The 18,324-nt window shown below is 43.7% G+C and overlaps 1 protein-coding gene across 2 annotated transcripts; it reads left to right on the top strand.

Annotated features, from left to right (window-relative positions):
- The first annotated feature begins 1,806 nt into the window (after positions 1-1,806).
- Positions 1,807-15,613, top strand: LOC122969226. Of its 2 annotated transcripts, none has more exons than XM_044334757.1 (3): positions 1,807-2,569; positions 2,963-3,126; positions 8,465-15,613. In XM_044334757.1, the coding sequence occupies exon 3, from the start codon at positions 8,985-8,987 to the stop codon at positions 13,215-13,217; it is 4,233 nt and encodes a 1,410-aa protein (XP_044190692.1). In that variant the 5' UTR covers positions 1,807-2,569; positions 2,963-3,126; positions 8,465-8,984; the 3' UTR covers positions 13,218-15,613. The 2 variants fall into 2 exon arrangements, with proteins under 2 accessions (XP_044190692.1, XP_044190694.1); XM_044334759.1 differs by having other exon boundaries at positions 2,567-2,708.
- Positions 15,614-18,324: the final 2,711 nt, after the last annotated feature.

Genomic DNA, 18,324 nt, shown 5'->3' with positions numbered 1-18,324 from the left:
CAGAAAATTCACTGAAACAGCTTTAATAATTAATCTTTAGGTGTTAATAAAGCAAAAATGTTAAATGTCTGCTAGTTTCCAGCTTCACACATGTGCTTTTTACTGTTTTATATGAATATCAGTTGAATATCTTTAAGTTTTGAACTGTTGGTCGAACATAAAACACTATTTGAAGACATTATATTGAATCGTGATGGACATTTTCACTATTTTTTGGCATTTTTTTTTAGACAAAAGTCTACAAATCTTATCAAAGAAATAATAACTAGATGAATCAATAGTGAAAAAATGTTTAAAGAGATCAAATTGCTGATTTCTCTTAACAACAGTTCAGAAACTCCAAAGATATTCACTTTATTATGATAAAAAAAAAAACCAAAGAAAATAAGCAAATTTTAAGATTTTGGAAGCTGGAATTAGTGAATATTTAGCATTTTTGCACGTTAAATGACAAAACATAAAATATGTTTGCTGATAATCGACTAATTGAATAATTGACTGATCGTTTCAGCTTTAACAGCTTTATTTTCTCTTCATTCATCCATATAAGCTGCACAAAAACCAAAGTATACGGTTAATAGATCTGATTTGTTTTTTTGATACTGGTGCCTAAAATAAAATACAGTCAAAAATTGCTGTTTTTTAAAATTAAACCAGGAATTATCTGATCACAGAATAGGTAAATTAAGTAACTTGAGCATCAAAAAGAATATTGTGGTTTGTATCTAACTGTAAATATTCAGTAGATCCTCGTTACAGTGCGAGTGGGAGGAAAAGTGCACGTTTGCATCCACCTATTGTGTTTCTCAACTCAGCTCCGCCTACCTGTGTTTCCACACCTGAGGGAGCAATTTGAGGCTCAACACTGGGGAGCAAGACCCCCCCCACCCCCACCCCCCCATCCATCCTCCATCCCACCACTCCCCCTACTTAAGCACAAATTACTGAATTCATTACAGTCATTAAAGTAAGAAAATGAGTAAATTACAGGAGGGAATAAAGACCAGCCGGCGGTGTTAAACCAGACTCAAGATTCACAGCTTTCTGTTCACCTCTTCTGACCCTTGTGGAGAAGTTAAATCTGGACTTGTGATAAGCAGAGAGCAGGAGTGATATAGGAAGCAATGATAGGAGAATTATTGATTGACTGATTGATTTATTTTTGTATTTATGCCTGATGCAAAACTTTCAGAATGAATAGTGTAACAGGGCTGCAACTAACGATTATTTCCATTATCTGTCCTTTGTTTTCCGTTTGGTCCATAAAATATCAGAAAATGGTAAAAAATGTTGATCACAGTTTCCCAAACTCAAGACGCAACCACCTAAAATGTCTTGTTTTATCCCGACCAGCATCCACAACCCAAAAATGCTGTTTATTACTAGTTTGAAGCTTTTTTTTTTGGGTGAACTGACCCTTTAATAGTGTTTATCCACCACTAGATAAGACTTTATTATACAGACCTTGTTAGACAAAATATGATCCAGTGTTTAACATTCACAACAAGAGGGAATAGAAAAGTCTAACAGGTTTATTACTCAGTACACACACACACACACACACACACACACACACACACACACACACACACACACACACAGTAAACAGAGAGATGCATATTAAACTCAACACATTAAAACACACACACACACGCGATGGCGACAGGCAGAAATATTGTACAGTAACGTAACTTTAATTGAATGCAAATGAGGCACCAGCAGCACATGCATCACACACACACACACACACACACACACACACACACACACACACACACACACACACACAAGCTGTAATGTTGCAGCATGCTGTAATGATATCTTTAATTGACTAATTAACATTTCACACACTTAGTGTGAAAACACACACACTCACACACACACACAGGGGGGCTTAATGACATACAGTGATATCTTTTTTAATGGAGTGCAAACATGCATGCACGCGCACGTATATGCACGCACGCACACAAACACGCGGTTTATTTATTCATGAGCATCATGCTGGATAGGATCCATATTTTGCAAACGGAGGGGCAGAGGTGGATGTGAGCGGAGCGGCGGCGGTGTGGTCGCGACCGGACAGCCCAACCTGTGCCCGGCTCCACCCGGAACCATTATGCAGACAGGAAACTACCATTTTAACGCCAGCAGCAGAAGCAGCAGCAGCGGAGGAGCCGTCGTCTACAGAGGGGGACACATCACACTGACACGGGGCGGAAAACAGCCAGCCGAGGGAAAAAAGAAGGAGAAACACGAAGGAAACAAAACAAAGGCGCCGTTTGGTTGAAGACGAGCAGTGAGTCGGCGGAGCAGCGGGACGGCGGCTTCAGATAATGGACACATCGGACCAGCGGAAATAGTTTTTGTTAGCGAGAGAAAAGCAGCCCTCCCGGGCCGATGGAGAGCCGGGCCTTTCACGGTGTTTTTCCAAGGATGAAGAAAAAGGCCCCGCTGACTGGCAGCAGGGAAACGGCTCTCATAACGGCGCACTCCCCGCTCGATGCTTTTACACTTTTACTCCCATATTTCTGAGCTTTTTTCGCGCCCAGACATCGCATGCTACAAGGTAAAAAAAAAAAAAAAAAATCAAAAACAAAAGCTGCTTTTCCAGGAGGAGTATGTTAGCTCGTATGCTAGCAACAAGCTAAAGCGGAGCTAACGGGTCGGCTAAGCTGCTAGCAATGCACCCGGGATGCCTCCTTTATGTAGGTGTAGCTATTATTATCTCTCTATATCACGATTTACGAGACACATTTAAGTTTAATTTAAAACACACGGCACCTGTGAGTGTTTGTAATGTGGCACAATAACTTGACCTCGCGACGTTCAAACAACATTTTGGCAGTTTAGGGGGGAGCTAGCTGGATGAGGGATGGATGCTAGCAGACTCCGGTGAGTGAGTGGTAACGGTATTTTGCATCCGTCTAACCTGCTCCGGTCACCGGTACATCTGTTTCAGATTGGCGAGCCGAAGTCACCGGTTGTCAGCGGAGAAAGAAGCTGGACTGTGGTGTCCCCCTCCTCCTCCTCCTCCTCCTCCTCTTCTTCCTCCCCTCCTTCCCTTCCCTTCCCTCTGTCTCAGCTGCGGGTCCAGCAGGGAGCTTCAGACCTGTGGATCAGCCGGTAAGATGCAAAAAAAAACAAAAAACAAAAACAACAACATGCAGTCACACTCCTGCACATTGTCAAACTAACTTCACTGTTTTGGGGTCAGATCAGCTTCAGTTTGTCACTTAGTGTTTGCTCATAAAAGTGTTTTTATTGTGGCATAAAGGAGATGTCACTGTAGCACATGTGATTTTTTTTTTTTTTTTGAACTCTGCACATATTTGAGTTGTCACTGCATGCAAAAAAAAAAACTCTGAATGCTGAATCTGCAGGTCTGACTAATCCAAGTTTAGTCATTCATTCTGAAAATGCAAATCCGTTATGTCGGTTATACCCACCGATACTGCTGGGCACCATTTTTAAAAGATTGTGAAACCAGTACTTATACCAGTACCCTCAGAGTGATACTGAAACCAGTATCTAAGTACTTCATTCCATACCCACCATGTGAACGGAAGGAGTCAGTTGCGTTAAATGCCACCACTCCTCCTCATACACGTGATTTTTATACATCTTGAAAGTGTTCGAATTATTGAAATATTCATTAAAAAACTGTCATGCAGCTGCAGCAAATCACACGTTGCATTAAATCGAAGAACGCTTGCGGTGATCGGCTGCGAACAAAACTGTACAAGAGTCATTTTTTTTCTGGGTCTGGGTACAAAAATGATCGAATGCAGGTATCATTTGACTGGAGAAGTTTCGATACTGCTTTGTACTGGGTCGTTTCGGTAATACCGATACTCAGCCCTAGATACTGTAGAGTTTCTTAAAACTCTGAAATTCAGTCAGAGTTTCAGGAGATTCACATTAGTGATGGGTATTTAACATATCTGAAATAAATAATACATTTAACTGATTAGAAATATATATGTTATCGTGGCTATACGCTCCGTTTTGAGCGCTTGAAACTAGAAAACATCTGTGTCTCACTCGGTGTCACATGAGAAGTTGACGGCTCTTGATTGTTTTGTTCAGTTCTGTGACATGAGAACGAGGTCAAAGGTTAGAAAAGGTTGAGAAACGCTGAGAATATTCAAAACAAAACTCAATAAAGGAACTGCACGTTTTTTATTTTTTTCATTGAAGCTGCTGGTGCAAAGTGTGGGTCGTAGTAGCTGTTGTAGAGCTCGTCTGCATAAGTACGTAGAGGTGCTCCCTCTTTTTCAACTTTTTATGTCACTTTTTGCGGGTACAAACACCACAAAAGCCTTCAAGGAAAGACTAGTCTGTCATCGTTTCTCTCTCCTCTCCGTCACGGCCGCCTTTTCATTCATTCATTCATCCGTCCTTCGAGCGCGGCCGGCCGTTCGGAACGACTATAAACACTTTAACCTTCAGACGTCACATCTCGAGAACTGGTTCGTCTCCAGCGCCTTCAAGGCCTCAAGTTCAATCTCTGCTTCGCTGCAGCACTTGGAAGTGGTTCTCAGTCCTGCTGCTTCGGGTTCAGGGTTGTGGTGGGTTTTTTTTTTTTTTTTTCTATTTTACCATCTAGTAACCTCCGTCCCTCTGATGTAACAGGTGTCATTTATATCTCTGTTAAATGGTTCGAAGAAAAACGGCATCGTTATCTGTTTAGAGCGCCGGGTTTCACAGCCTGACAGAAACTGTGGATCTTGTCTTCAGGCCGTTAATATTATGTTTGTATCTATTTCTTTTGTGCTGCAACGCAGGTTACGAATGTGTCGAATCAGTTCAGCTCATTATAGACCCGGTTGGATAATAATGTTTCTTCTAATACGGTCGGGTTTCAACAGATCTCTTAACTCAGCCGGGTGGCGTTTATTTCAGGCTGTCCCCGGTTAAACAAACTGAGCAGAATTTAGATGAATTGGACTGTTGTGCCGACAGGTCGTTCAACAGATCGACTTCTGTGTAAATTTGTGGTTTCAGTTTTGAGAGTGTGGTTGCTGGAAAAAAAAAAAAAAAAAAAAAAAGCTTTAGTAGACAAATGTTTATCTTTGCCAGTTTCTGAAGTGGTCTGTGGCCGAACTTGTACGTCTTATCAACATATTTGTCTCTTTATAGCTATCAAGTCTCTGACCTTTAAGCACAGAAATAACACACACACACACACACACACACACAAAAGAGGATGAATAGAAGCAGCTTTCTTCTGTCGTTTATATCGCTCAGAAAGAAGTCGTCGGTATTTGTGATTCTTTTATTGTTTTAAGATTTGTTAGACGCAGGTTCATCCGAGCTCTGCCCAGCGTCAGACCGTACACAGATGTGACAGTGTGTGTGTGTGTGTGTGTGTGTGTGTGTATAAGGATGTTTAGCCGATCTGGTTTCTGTCTCGGGGGGGGGGGGGGGGGGGGGGGAGAGTCGTCGGTGCCGCTGGAAGGTCAGGATTAACAGCCCGAAATTAAGACGTGTAACACAGAATAAGATAGCACAATAACCTTTTTCTCAGAGGTGACACACTGAACGCTGAAGTTTTCTGTTTCAGGGCTTTATGCTAATGCATCGGTTAGCGAGAAGAAGCCGCAGACTGATGACTAACGTGAGAATAAAAGATTTGTTATAATGAAAAGGGTTTTTTTTTGTAATCAGATTAAGGTCAAGGTGGTTTTTTTTTTGCCAAATGTCATGTTTTATCTTTGCAGCTGTGTTCAAACTTAAGAGACAGTGTTTTGTTGGAAAAGACAACCAGCGTTAATTATTCAAAATTCAACCTCTTGCCAGTCGATGTGGTGCCTGTTACTGGAAAAGTTAAAACCCTCCTGCTGTCAGAGGATGAAGGATTAAAGATGTGCGGAGGTGTCAATGAGTTAGTCGTCAGCACTGCTTGGTTTCAGTGCTGTAAAAAAATGTGTAGATTAATTAGTTTATCGGTCGATCGACAGTAAAACGAGCGCCAGCGATGTTTTTATAATCGAGTGATTCAGTTGTTTATTGATTTTTAAAGGTCATGTGTCGAGTAAAAAAATGCAAAACGGTGTCTGGCGCCGGCTTCTCCAATGTGAAGGTTTGCTTTGGTTTGTGTCAATCTGTTAAACGGACTCTCGTGAACTGTTAAGGGCATTTTCACTATTAAGTAACGTTATATAGACAACAAAACAAATCAATACATCACTCTAAAATAAGAGTAATCATTAATCAATGCTTGTTTTGATTTATAAATACAGGATTCGATACAGAGGTGAAGATCTTCAGGGCGTCTGTACGTGTTTTGTCTGAATAAATCGGTTGTAAAATCTTTGGATCTCAGAAAACATAATGATCAGATAATCGTGTGTATTTTTGGATCTTTGATTACACGAGGGATTTTCTGATCTTGAATGTTGATTAACAACAGTGTCTTGTTTTCCTGTCGCACACACAAGGACACTGTCCACCAGACTCCTGTTTTTTTTTGTTTTTTTATTTATCTGGCATTTAGCTGTGTGTGTGTGTGTGTGTGTGTGTGTGTGTGTGTGTGTGTGTTTGTTTGTGTGTTTTTTTGGAGGCAACAGGCAGCCATGTTATCCAGCTGGAGCCGGCCAGGAGTCTTGTGGCATTTAGAGTCACCGCTCTCTTTTCTTTTCTCTCTGTAGGCTCTTATTTGCTGCACTCACTAGTGTGTGTGTGTGTGTGTGTGTGTGTGTGTGTGTGTGTGTGGGGACACATTTTCACACTAAAAAGGAAAGCCAGTATAATAATTAGACATGTCAGTTTCGGTTCATTTTGCTTTTGGATAGGCTGACCCCCTTTTAACTGGTAACTAACTGGTTGATGATGTAGCTTTGGTTTGTGAGAGCTGTCCAGCGGTCGGTGGTCAGAGCTAGCTTGTCTGCCCCGGTTAGCTCGACTTTAGCTCATCCTTCTTCACCTCGAAATGTTTTCAATGCGTTAAGTCACAGTAGCTCTCGATGGTATAACGTACTCAGGCTCGAGGTACCGAACTACCACACTGATTGGCAGCATATCGGTCTAAATCATTCAGCACACTTAACTGGGTGAAGACCTAATAACAAACTAACACCTATGTTCTTATTACAGAGAGACCGTAGGATTAGCATGCTAAGCTAACAGTCCGTCAACTGTGTAACGTTATATCTGCGCCGTGAAGTTTTTTCAGAGCACACAAGCACCGTTAACACCTGTCACCTGCCGCCCAGCACCGTGCTGTTATACAGTCTGTGAGCTACACACAGCACGGCACGGCTATGCTAACGATGCTAGCCATGCTAACTAGCTGCTAGCCGCCGTGCAGGCTAGTAAATTCGGATCCGTCACGTCTCTTTGTATCTGGGGGTCTGTGCTTCTGTCACTGTTGGAGCCCCTTCAGTCAGTAAATGTGTTTTTTTTAAATCTTATTTTGGCGCTCATTCTCAGTCTGATAAGGTACCGAAATTTGGCACCGATTGATATAACGTGATTTTTGTCTCACAAGTGACAGATATGTTTATTTCTCTTGATATGTTTAGTTTCTCAGTCCTGGTTCTTGTCTCCTTTGTGCCTAGAAATTCATTTTTTTTTAATAAAACACTAATAAAATCATGCACGTACACTAAGACGGTGACACATTAAAATATCTAAAATAAAAACACATTCTGGTTTGCCCGTTACGAAATAAAAAGAGGAAGAAGGAAAACTCCTCGCACAAGCTCAGTTCTGGCAGCTGCTGGGTATGAGGTTCGTCGGGTTCAAGCTGTCTAATATTAGAAAGTGAGCTGAAGAATAACATTTTACCAGGTTGAACAAACAAATCAAATGCAGAGCGCTATCCAACATCTCCACAGTTTGTATAGAAATAATTGTGCAACAGCTGCTCAGGCCTCTTGAGTGGATATTCGTTACGAGGAGGGAAAAAAAGCAATGACCCAGTTTGCGCTTAGCTTGAATCGGACACGGTGGACATGCTTGTATTCTCAGCCAAAAAATCTTACATGTGGTGGCCACGGTTACTGTTGATTTAATTTGAGAAAATGTGTTTCTAAAAGGAAATACATGAACTCCTTTTAGAGTAGAACCCTTAAAATTTTCAGTTAAACAAGACAACATCACTAAAAACTGCACCTGACAGTCTCAACAGGAAGTGAACATCTTATATCAGTGAGAGCATCAGCTCAATAAATGAACCGCCATAAGAGTATTGTGGCTCAAAATAACACAAACTTCCATAAATTAAATCTATCAAAACCACATGAAGTTCTGCTAAATAATGTTGCTTGTGTTTTAATAGTTTATTTTGGGGGAAGTTCCTTGTGAGACATTCAGCATCCGGGCTTTCAGGCATTAAGGGCAAAAAAAAAAAAAAAAAAAAAAAGCAACTTGCTGTGCCAAAACTTGTTTATCTGATGTGCATCAAGTCGCCAAATCGCTCACTGATATTATGTCTTTTTCTCTGTTTCTCTGTCCTCAGGCTCCCGTAAGAACTCCATGAAGGGACAGAAGGGCAGCAGTGGTTCATCCTCCGCTGAAATAACAGACTCACTTCACTAAATGGGACTGCTGACCTGATTTTTTTTTTTTTTTTTTTTTTTTTTTTCTCTTTTTTTTTGTTTTTTTTTTGGAAAAAAGAATCAGCATACGGTTATGGAACACTCTGAAGAAACACTACAGACTCAGTTTTTTAGTATAATTTAGTATATTGCCTATTTATGACCCGTTTTTATAACATCCCACAGAAGCACTTGAAGGCTTAACTCCTGAATGGAGAGTAAAAGTATTAGTGATTCATTTATGTGAGAAAAACCAAGCACCAGCTTCTGGTGGATTATAGTGGCTGGTTGGAAGTGTCGGGGTAGACACTGCAGCGGGATTACCTCTGAAAATCAGACCTTGTCGTTTTGATAAGGGTTACGGCTGTTTCCAGCGACTATAGACTGAGTGTAACGGGGTCGTTTCAACCCCGTTACACTTTGCTATAGAAGTATTTGAAGATGTTCCAGTTCAGCAAGTACCCCATGGACATTTTAGAGATGCTAAGTGGACACCAAGCCCATCAGTTCAAAGGCCTGGGATTAGAACGACAACTGAGCCACCAACAGCAGGTCCAGCTGCAGCATCAGCAGCAGCTCCAGCAGCAGCATCAGCCCAGCGCTGACAGCTCCGGAAGCCTTCTATCTGGACTCGGCCTCGGATCCCTCCAGAGCTCTCGGAGTAATGCCTTCGCAGACTCCTCGTCGTTGTTCGCCAAAATGAGCGCCCCTCCTCCATCCATCTCCCACCAAAGTCAGTCGTCCTCTTCGTCTCACAGCTCCAGGAAGTCCAGTAAGATGAGCAGCAGTAGCAGCAGCGGGAGCGGGAGCTCCTCGTCAGGATACCCCCAGTTTCTGCGGCCTTTTCACCCGGCCGAAGCTGCGCTGGCTCAGGAGCAGCTCCACTCAGGGATGGGACGTTTTGACTTTGGTGGGAGCAGCAGCGGAGGAAGCGCGGGGGTCATCGGGGGCGTCGTCACACCTGCTCCCCCGCCTCCCCCGCTGCATCCAGGTCTCTCTGTCCCCCAGCCCTCTTCTGGTCCCTCCTCTTCCTCCCCCTCTCCCTCCACCTCCACCTCAGCCTCCAACAACCCCTCCAGCAGCACTGCAGTGCCCTTAGTGGGCCAGTCAGATCCCCGCAGCCTTCATCAGCAGTTCAGCTGCATGCTTGCCGCCAACCAGTACTTCCTGTCCGGAGTCCCCACCAACAGCAGCCTGGAGCAGTTCCTCGTCCAGCAGGGCACTCACAACCACTTGGGCCTGGGCCTCGGCCAAGGGGCCACTGACTCAAACTCGGCCCTGGCCCCTCCTCCTGCCCTCCACTCCTCCCACAGCCACACAACTCCACAGCCTCAGCAGCAACAACAGCAGTTGACCCCTCATGCCTTATCTCATCCACACAGCCACACTCACCACCCGCACCCCCTCCACCCGGCCCCCCAGCCCGCCCCACTGGGTGGCTTTGATTTTCAAGGCATTCCAGTCCTTTCCTCCAACCAGATAGCGTCGTTAATGCAGCAAGAGGCCGGCCTCCCCCTCCCTCTGCCCCTCCACCTTTCCCTCGCTAAAGACGACGCAAAGTCAGGAGACAGTTCGTCGACGTCGACTTCGAGTGGAGGAAGCAGGAGAAAGAAAGCGATGGCTGGCTACCTGCCCCAGAGGAAAACAGACACTAGTAGCCACAGTCAAAGCAGCCACAGCCATAGCAGCAGCAGCGTTAGTAACTGCCATAACAGCAGCTCGAGTGGGCACAGTCAGAGCTCCTCATCTGGCCTTGTGGGAGGAGGATCTGGGGGTGTGGGGATAAGTGGCATCGGAAGCGAGCCACAGCATTCCTCTCTCCTCTCATCATCCTCACAGCAACAGCAGTCATCCTCCACCGTCTCCTCTTCTTCGTCTGCCCCTCCTTCCTCTAACTCCACCTCCGTGCTCGTAGCCAACGGTAACCAACAGTTGTCCAAATCCCAAGACAGCCACAGTAACAGTTCATCTGGCCAGCCCGAACCTGAACCCCTTTACCACTGCGGGGAGTGCGGTAAAACCTTCACCCACCTCTCCAGCCTTCGACGGCATCTCCGCAGCCACGGCTTGACACCAAACAGCCAAAGCAGGAAATCAGACTGTAACTCCCCCAGCCCGGAGAGGATATTCTGCTGCGGCGAATGTGGGAAGAGATTTAAAAAGAGGGGTCATCTCATCCAGCACAGCGTCACCCACTCAGAAAACCGGCCTTTTGTCTGCAACATCTGCCAGAAGTCCTTCAACCGTCGCGAGTCGCTCACGAGACACGAGAAGATCCACGACGAGAAGCCTTTCCGTTGTCCGGCTTGCGGACGTTGTTTCCGCGAGAGCACCTCCCTTCTCAACCACGCTGCTTCAGGTGCCTGCGGTAAACCTCCCCGGAGTTCAAAAAACCGAACCGGCACCGGAGGGAGCGGATCGTCCAACCCGAGCGGCAGTAAAATGGGAAGCGGCGGAGACAGGGTAGGGATTTCGAACGACGGGACGGGGATGGCTAACGACAAGTATGCCACAGATTACTCCAGAAATCGCTACCAGAACCAGTCGTCCTACAACAGCGGAGTCGACGACTATAGACGAACACAATCTTCATCTCTGTACTCCTCAGAGGGTACGCTAGCCAGTGAAATGACCAGCCAAACTCTCCGTAAAGCCCCTTTAGCCCCAACTCTTCATCCCCATCCACAGAGTCAGCAACAACAACAGCAGCAGCAGCAACAACAACAACAACAGCACCACCACCAGCCACAACAGCCACACCTCCCTCTCTCCTCCCTATTGGATGATTCAGAGGACGAGGTCACAAGCAGCGCGATGTCAGCCATCGCCGCTGCCGCCGCGGCCTCTTGTGATATAAACACAGAGAACAGGGACGGAGAGAGGAGGGATATTATCGGAGGCCTGCTGGGGGGGTTGGGGTTTGGTAACATGGGTGGACCGTCGACCACCTCTAGCCTCAACGGTTCCACCATGCCTTTGACCCACCCCAGCCAGCCCCACGCGAAGCCCAGGAGGCCGAGGAAGCCCAGGGAGAAAAGGGACCCGGGCGCCATCGTCAGGAGAAGGCGGAGCCCTGCGCTTCAAGGGGACGGTTCAGAAAGGCCTTACGGTTGTCAAATATGCGGCAAACGCTTCAGGAGGGCTGAAACCCTGCGGCGTCACAACCGCGTCCACACAGGGGAGAAGCCTCACGCCTGCGACGTGTGTGGCAAAATGTTCCGTGAGCCTTTCCACCTCACCAAGCATCTGACCGTGCACTCCGGTCAGAAGAACTACAAATGCAACCTGTGCGGGAAGATGTTCGCCTACGCACAGAGCCTGGTGAGACACGGGAAGTTGCACAGAAAAGGGGAGATCGACAGCCAGGGGAGGAGAATAAAAGGTGCCGCAGCCGCAGCCGCCGCCGCCGCCGCCGCCGCCATCAGTCAAGTCGCCAACTCCGGAAACTCTGACTACTTCTCATCCTGCTCCCAAGGAGAAAAGTCGCCTACGTCCGGAACCCCCTCCCAGAGGCTTTATACGTGTACAGTGTGCTGGAAATCGTTCCGCCACTACTTCCACCTGACGGCGCATCAACAGACCGTCCACGGCGGCGGGGTAGGGCTGGAGAAGTCCTTTCGTTGTGAGGTATGCGGTAAAGCCTTCGCCTACTCCAACAGCTTAGTGCGGCACAAGCTGTCTCAGCATGGAATCGATCGCAACGGCCAACGGGTCAACCATTCCCAACCCTCCGGATACTCGCCCCTCTTCTACGACTCCCCGTCGAGTTCCAACTACACCGGGTCGTCTCACATGCAGCAAGGGGCATCGGGGCAGCAGCAGCAGCAACAACAACAACCACAACAGCAACCACAACAACAGCAGCAGCAACAACAACAACAACAACAACCGCCACAGCAGCAGCAGCAGCAGCAGCAGCAGCAACAACAGCAGCTGCAGCACCCTTTTCACTACCGCTCAAAAAACTTCCAAAAGCGGCATGGACAGACAAGAAAGCACAGGAAAAAAAAAAGGCGAATAGTGATCCATAGCATCATGAGAGACGGAAAGCTGGTGGGCGTCCCACTGAGTAAAGACACACGCAGGAAGCTGCTGATCCTGAGGAAACGGAGGGGCAGACTGCAGGCTCAGCTTAACAAAAAAAAGCTCCTCGCCCAGCTGAGAATGAAGGGCGGCATGACGAAAGTAAAGTCGTGGTACGGAGGCGCCGTGAAAGTAACGGGGATCACCTCAATGGATGTCCCCATCAAACGCTTCCCTTGTCCGATCTGCCCCAGCACCACGTACGCCAAGCAGGGTTTTCTGCTGGTCCACCACGCCATAAGGCACCCACCGAGAAACTCAGGCCGCCACGCCCGCCTGCGGTGCCAGGTGTGTGGAAGACGCACCAGCTCGTTACACAAAGCCTTGAAACACAGGGGCCAGCATCTAAAGCAAGCCGCGTTCCAGTGCCGCAGATGCCGACACCGCTTCTGGAACTCCCGGCTCCTAGCCCGCCACATGTTCTCCTGTCGGGGGATCACCACAAGCAGCGGGGGCGGGATCTGGGGACTGATGAAGATTAAATCTCCGTTGCCGTCTCAGTCAGATAGCGATCATTCACCAGTCCAGCTGACGGTCCCAGTTGTGGTCCAGCCTGAGAGATCAACAGTTCTGACTGAGTACAGTCAGTAAAAAAAAAACAAAAAAAAAAACAGTTTTTTAGACTAGATTGTTTTGATGTTTATTTTTTTTAAATAATCCAAGAAGCGAGCAAGAGCTAGCAAGTTTTTAACAAAAAAAAGGTGGGGGGGAAGAATGGGGAGGGTTTATTGTAACGACTGCAATATCCCCACACCCCTCCCTGGATAAATCCGTATACAATCCTAACTTATTACAACAGAGGTGGTTGATAAATTAGTGTGGACTTCAAAAGGCCCGTAATCAGAACCACCCATCCATATGTCTCCTAGGGTTGGGTATCGTTTGAATTTTATCAATTCCGATTCTGCTTATCGATTCCAGTTCCTATCGATTCCCAAGTTTCAGTTCCAATATTAAAAAAAAAAGAGAGAGAGGTAAAAGGTTTAGATAACAAAATATCTTTATTCTTTTAAGCATCTACTTTGACTTTTATTGTGTCATTGAAATAAGTCAATTCAAAATCTTTTTCGTTCTGCTTTCTCTCGTTTTCCCTCAGTGACGTAGTTTGCTGTCACTGTAAAGGCCAGTCCATGCTTTCTGCTTTCCGTGTCCAGCTGTGGACTCGCACACGGTCCCATATGTACTTTTTTTTTTTTTTTTTTAGAGGTCAACGGACACTGACGCGTTTCACATGTGCGCACTTGTAAACAGGGGTTGCAACGTCATAACTTTCCGGAGTTGTAAAAATCCAGTCTGTGATTATTACAAACCACTGCAGTGTTTTTTTTTTTCTGATAAGCTTTTAAACGCAATAATCTGTTACTCCGACCGGATTTACTGGATTGTATTTCATTGTCTTAACCGGCACTTTAAACAACACGCCCACAGAAACACAGCCGCTTTGTATTGTTTTACACAGAACTGTTTTTAGCGTGAATGCAGCTGAGTGTGTCACAGCAAGGTATCTTTGGCTTTATCGGTGGTGCTAACGCCGGCTGATGATGCACTCGGGCTAGGAGACTGCATGACATCAAACACTAGACGTTCTTTTAGACTGACGCCGCGCTGCCTTAAATGTTTTTTGGTCAAATTTGACGTGCAACCTGACTTACAGCTAATTAGCTTCCCACATGCACTTTGTCTTATTGTTTTCTTTAATAAAGTGAAGCCACACTTTTAGAGCGTCGACCGCGGTCCATCTTTCACTACTGATGTGACGTTAGCCATGCGTGCTCGTATCTAAACCAATCGACACGCTGTTGCGTTGATGCATGACGTAGACGGGTCCTATGCGGCAGATAGCCACGTCCTTACAGATATGTAGCCTTTGTTTGCAATAATAAAGGGTCATCGTGTTTAGGAACCAATAAGCAGAACCGAAATTCAGATTTTTTTGAATGGGTACCCAGTTCTTGGCATTTTGGATTCATCTCTAATTTGGAATCAGTTTTGGGTTCCCAACCCTACTGTCTCCCCTTCCCCAAAGGTGAAGGAACTCTAGGCCAAGTGACAATTTTAGTAGCATCTGTCTGAGAAATGCATTCACACAGTTTCCTTTCCATCATCTTTTTTTTTTTTTTCTCCTTTTCATTAGCAGTGTTTGCGCATAAATTTGAAAAGTACCAGTTTATTTTTTCAGATTGTTTTCACACTATTCACAGTTAAAACAGTATAGTCCTTGTCTCTTGCTCTGTGTTCATTTGTTACCCCAGTGGAGAATCTTTCTCTTTTTATATTCTGCCCTCGAGATAAATTTATCTTGTAAAGAAAAAAAGAAATCAGACAACAGTCTCAGAACCTCATGAAAATACAACACTTACAACAGTTTAAGGGCCTTATCTGTCACAAAAAGGCAATACTGGTTGCTGTGCTATAGTGACTGAAATGTCAAAAAAGGAGTTAGGACAAAGCAGAGAAGTGCTGGTGACCTTGTTTTTAATGTACACTACTTTTGTCATTTTTTTAAGAGGCGTGAATGGAGAAAAAAACACGACTCAAACTGTTAATGTGTTCAGGATTTGAAAAGGACAACAGAAATAACCGGAGTGTACTGTACAATTCGTATTATATTTTATTATATATTGATTATTTGCTGTTTTTTACTCCAAGTATCATTTCTTTTATCATTGTTGGTATTGTACGGGTGGGAGGGAACAAGTTGGGGACTATCTTTGTAAAACAGCGGGACGAGTATATGTATCGATGTGATATTATTTTCCCCCTCCTGTACCCCCTTTTACCTACTCCCTCATGCCACAGTTATGCCCAATTTTTGTAACAAAAAGCGTGTACGCATAGTTCATTATTTAGGTCCTGTCCAGACGTGTTTTTTCTTTTTTCTGTAAAACTAAAACATGTAATATTATTACTAAATTACTATCCTTTTCTTTGCCTAAAAGTGAGTTGTTGAAAACCCTCAAATCAAATTAAAAAAATCTCAAATGTTACATCCACTGTTGGCTCGTTTTAAATTTTCATTTAAGCTGATGTTTAAAGCTGGTATCTTCCCCCATCCGTTAAGGATCCCCCTCTGGTGCTGAGAAATAAAGGAAATTATTCTGAAACTAATGAAATTATGAATTCAGGTAACGCTCTCTTGATTTCCTGGAATGTTTCCTGGAAAGAACTGTGTAAATTTGGTGCTACTTATAGGAAAAATAGGAATTTCCTTGATAGAAACGCTCCATTTAAACCCAAGAAAATATTCAGTTATTATTAATTTATTATTATAAACCTGATTCTCCAAATATGTTGAATTATTTTCTTATTTTATAATTATTTTCTTGTAGACAGGTTCTGCTTATCTGCTGTGCACTGCTTGCAATTATTTAATAATTGGAGGTGTACAAATTGAGTTCTTTCTATTTTTCTTGTAATTTATTACATGGTTCTTTCCAGGAAACGACTTGGAAATTATTCAGTGAACATATTGTGACCTGACGGTAGCAGGAACATACAATATGTCACACAAATATATCAGTCAGACTTACCCAGAAATAATTTTAAATGTAGCACTGGGTCAGTCAGTATGTGAAATAACTTGCAGTGAGTATGCAATATGCAATAATTCTTTTTATTTTCCCAGAAGGGTGAACACCTTTCCAGGGATGTTTTTTTGATAATGTTCTTCACTTTCACTTTCTGCTATTTCCCTTTGGGATCAATAGTCTTTATCTTTTGTGATTTGAAATAAAGACAAATTTAGAAAACTGTCTTATGAAAAATTTGTTCTCGCAGGCATGTTTGGCCAGCGCTGCCCAGAAGGAGCACACATGGGTCCGAAACAAAGTCACTATTGTCTCGTAAATTTCTATGAACGACTTCTGTTCTGATCCTCGGAAACAAAACGCATCCAAAACAGGGAAATTGTGTTGGTTAACCTCCATGAACACATAATAACACATTAAAGAGCTCCAGATGCTAAAATATACATAACTGCACAGCTAGAAATTAATTTTAAAAAGCTTCTCTTCAAGTTATTAATATTTTCTCTTCATTGGGCCCTTTACTTAAATTATAAAAACGGTTATTCACCGCAATGAGTTTCAACCAAACCACATGCACTCTGTAAGTTTCCACTAGTGTTATCTAGACAAGAAGTTCCCCCCCCCCCAAGTTTTGCGACATCCAATTTTAATGTTTTTGCCTCGAGCCCAAAACAATGGAGGCGAATGGAATTTTATTTGTGGAAAAATTATCATGTCTTTCCAGAAACAAAGTCCTGGTTATTTGGGATAAGAACAGAAAAACAGTTTTCAGTGAAGCAACTTACTAATGAAGAACTGGTCCCAATTAAAACTGTAGACAAAATGTATTTAATTAGGATCGGTTTGCAATTCTTCAAGTCTGTCTCAACACAACAGTCGGGAGCCCAAATGAACACTGAGCAAGTTTTCCTTGCTGTAATCATTCCTCCTGTTCATACTGGCTATTAAAAGATCCCCTTCAATGTAAGAGATGGGGGCCAAAAACACATTTAAAAGTTGATATGAGGCTTCAGCAGTCTGAGTTAGTCGTATCAAGTGGATATCTGACACATTTACAGTCTTTTTAGTATCAAATTCCCTCTTTGTGTTTCCTCGGACAGTGTTTCCCTGTTAAGCTGCGGTGGAAGTATAGTAACAAAAAGAGGAACTTTGGCACAAAAAAAAACTGTAATGTTGAAAGATATCTACTTGATTTGACTCATTTGGATGCTGAAGCTTCATATTAGCTTCAGATAAACTTTTAAATACATCTTTGCATAGAAGGAAGACTGGATTTTGTCCCCCATCATTATGAAGGGATCTTCTAACGGTCAGTATGAACAGGAGGAACGATTACAGCAAGAAAAACATGTTTCAATGTTCATTTGGGTTCCTGACTGTTGTTTTAAGACAGACATGAAAAACTGTGAACCCGTCCTTTTAAGGTATCCTCTTGATTCAGATAAAAAAGATTTATGGGGCACAAAAGTCCTAGATTTCATTTTTTAAAATAAAGATATGCTTATTCACCCTCAACACCATTAAATACATTTTCTTCAGTTTGAGCTTTTACCTACCGAGAACATTTATTTATTAGTGTTGAGTCAATTAAAATAGCTGATTTTTGAATGGGTTGTCATCCCAGATTTGATTTTCCGAAGGGAAAATGTTTTACAAAAAAATGATCAGTATTAGGTTTAAGACGGTTGTGTGTTAGCGGACGGTTAGAAATGACTGAATACAGGCATCAGGTTAGAGACAGTTAAAATTGGGCTTTGGTTTGGTCAAGGTCAGTGTGAGGATCTAGTAACAGGTACTTGCAACATATTAGGGCTGCAACTAAAGATTATTTACATCATTGATTAATGTCGATTCTTTTCTTGATTCATCAATTAGTAGGTCTATAAAAATGTCAAAAAATGGTTTTCCAAAGCCAAAGATGACGTCCTCAAATGTGTTGTTTTGTCCACAGCCCAAAGATATTCAGTTTACTGTCACAGAAGACTAAAGAAACCAGAAAACATTCACATTTGAGAAGCTGCAATCAGAGACTTTGGACATTTATTTCTTTAAAAATGACTCCAAACAATTAACTATCATCAAAATAGTTGCCAACTAATCAACTAAATAGTTGCAGCTCTACAACACACTGCTGCCTTTAAACTACTTGGCAAATCTACCGTAACCTGAAC

This window comes from Thunnus albacares, chromosome 19 (assembly GCF_914725855.1).
Source record: "Thunnus albacares chromosome 19, fThuAlb1.1, whole genome shotgun sequence".
NCBI lineage: Eukaryota > Metazoa > Chordata > Actinopteri > Scombriformes > Scombridae > Thunnus > Thunnus albacares.
Note: the sequence above shows the minus strand (reverse complement) of the source record. Positions and strands in the feature narration are given on the sequence as shown.

What these genes read in the sequence shown, in the direction of transcription:
- LOC122969226 (XM_044334757.1), top strand. Translation starts at nt 8,985, where the DNA reads ATGTTCCAGTTCAGCAAGTACCCCATGGACATTTTAGAGATGCTAAGT.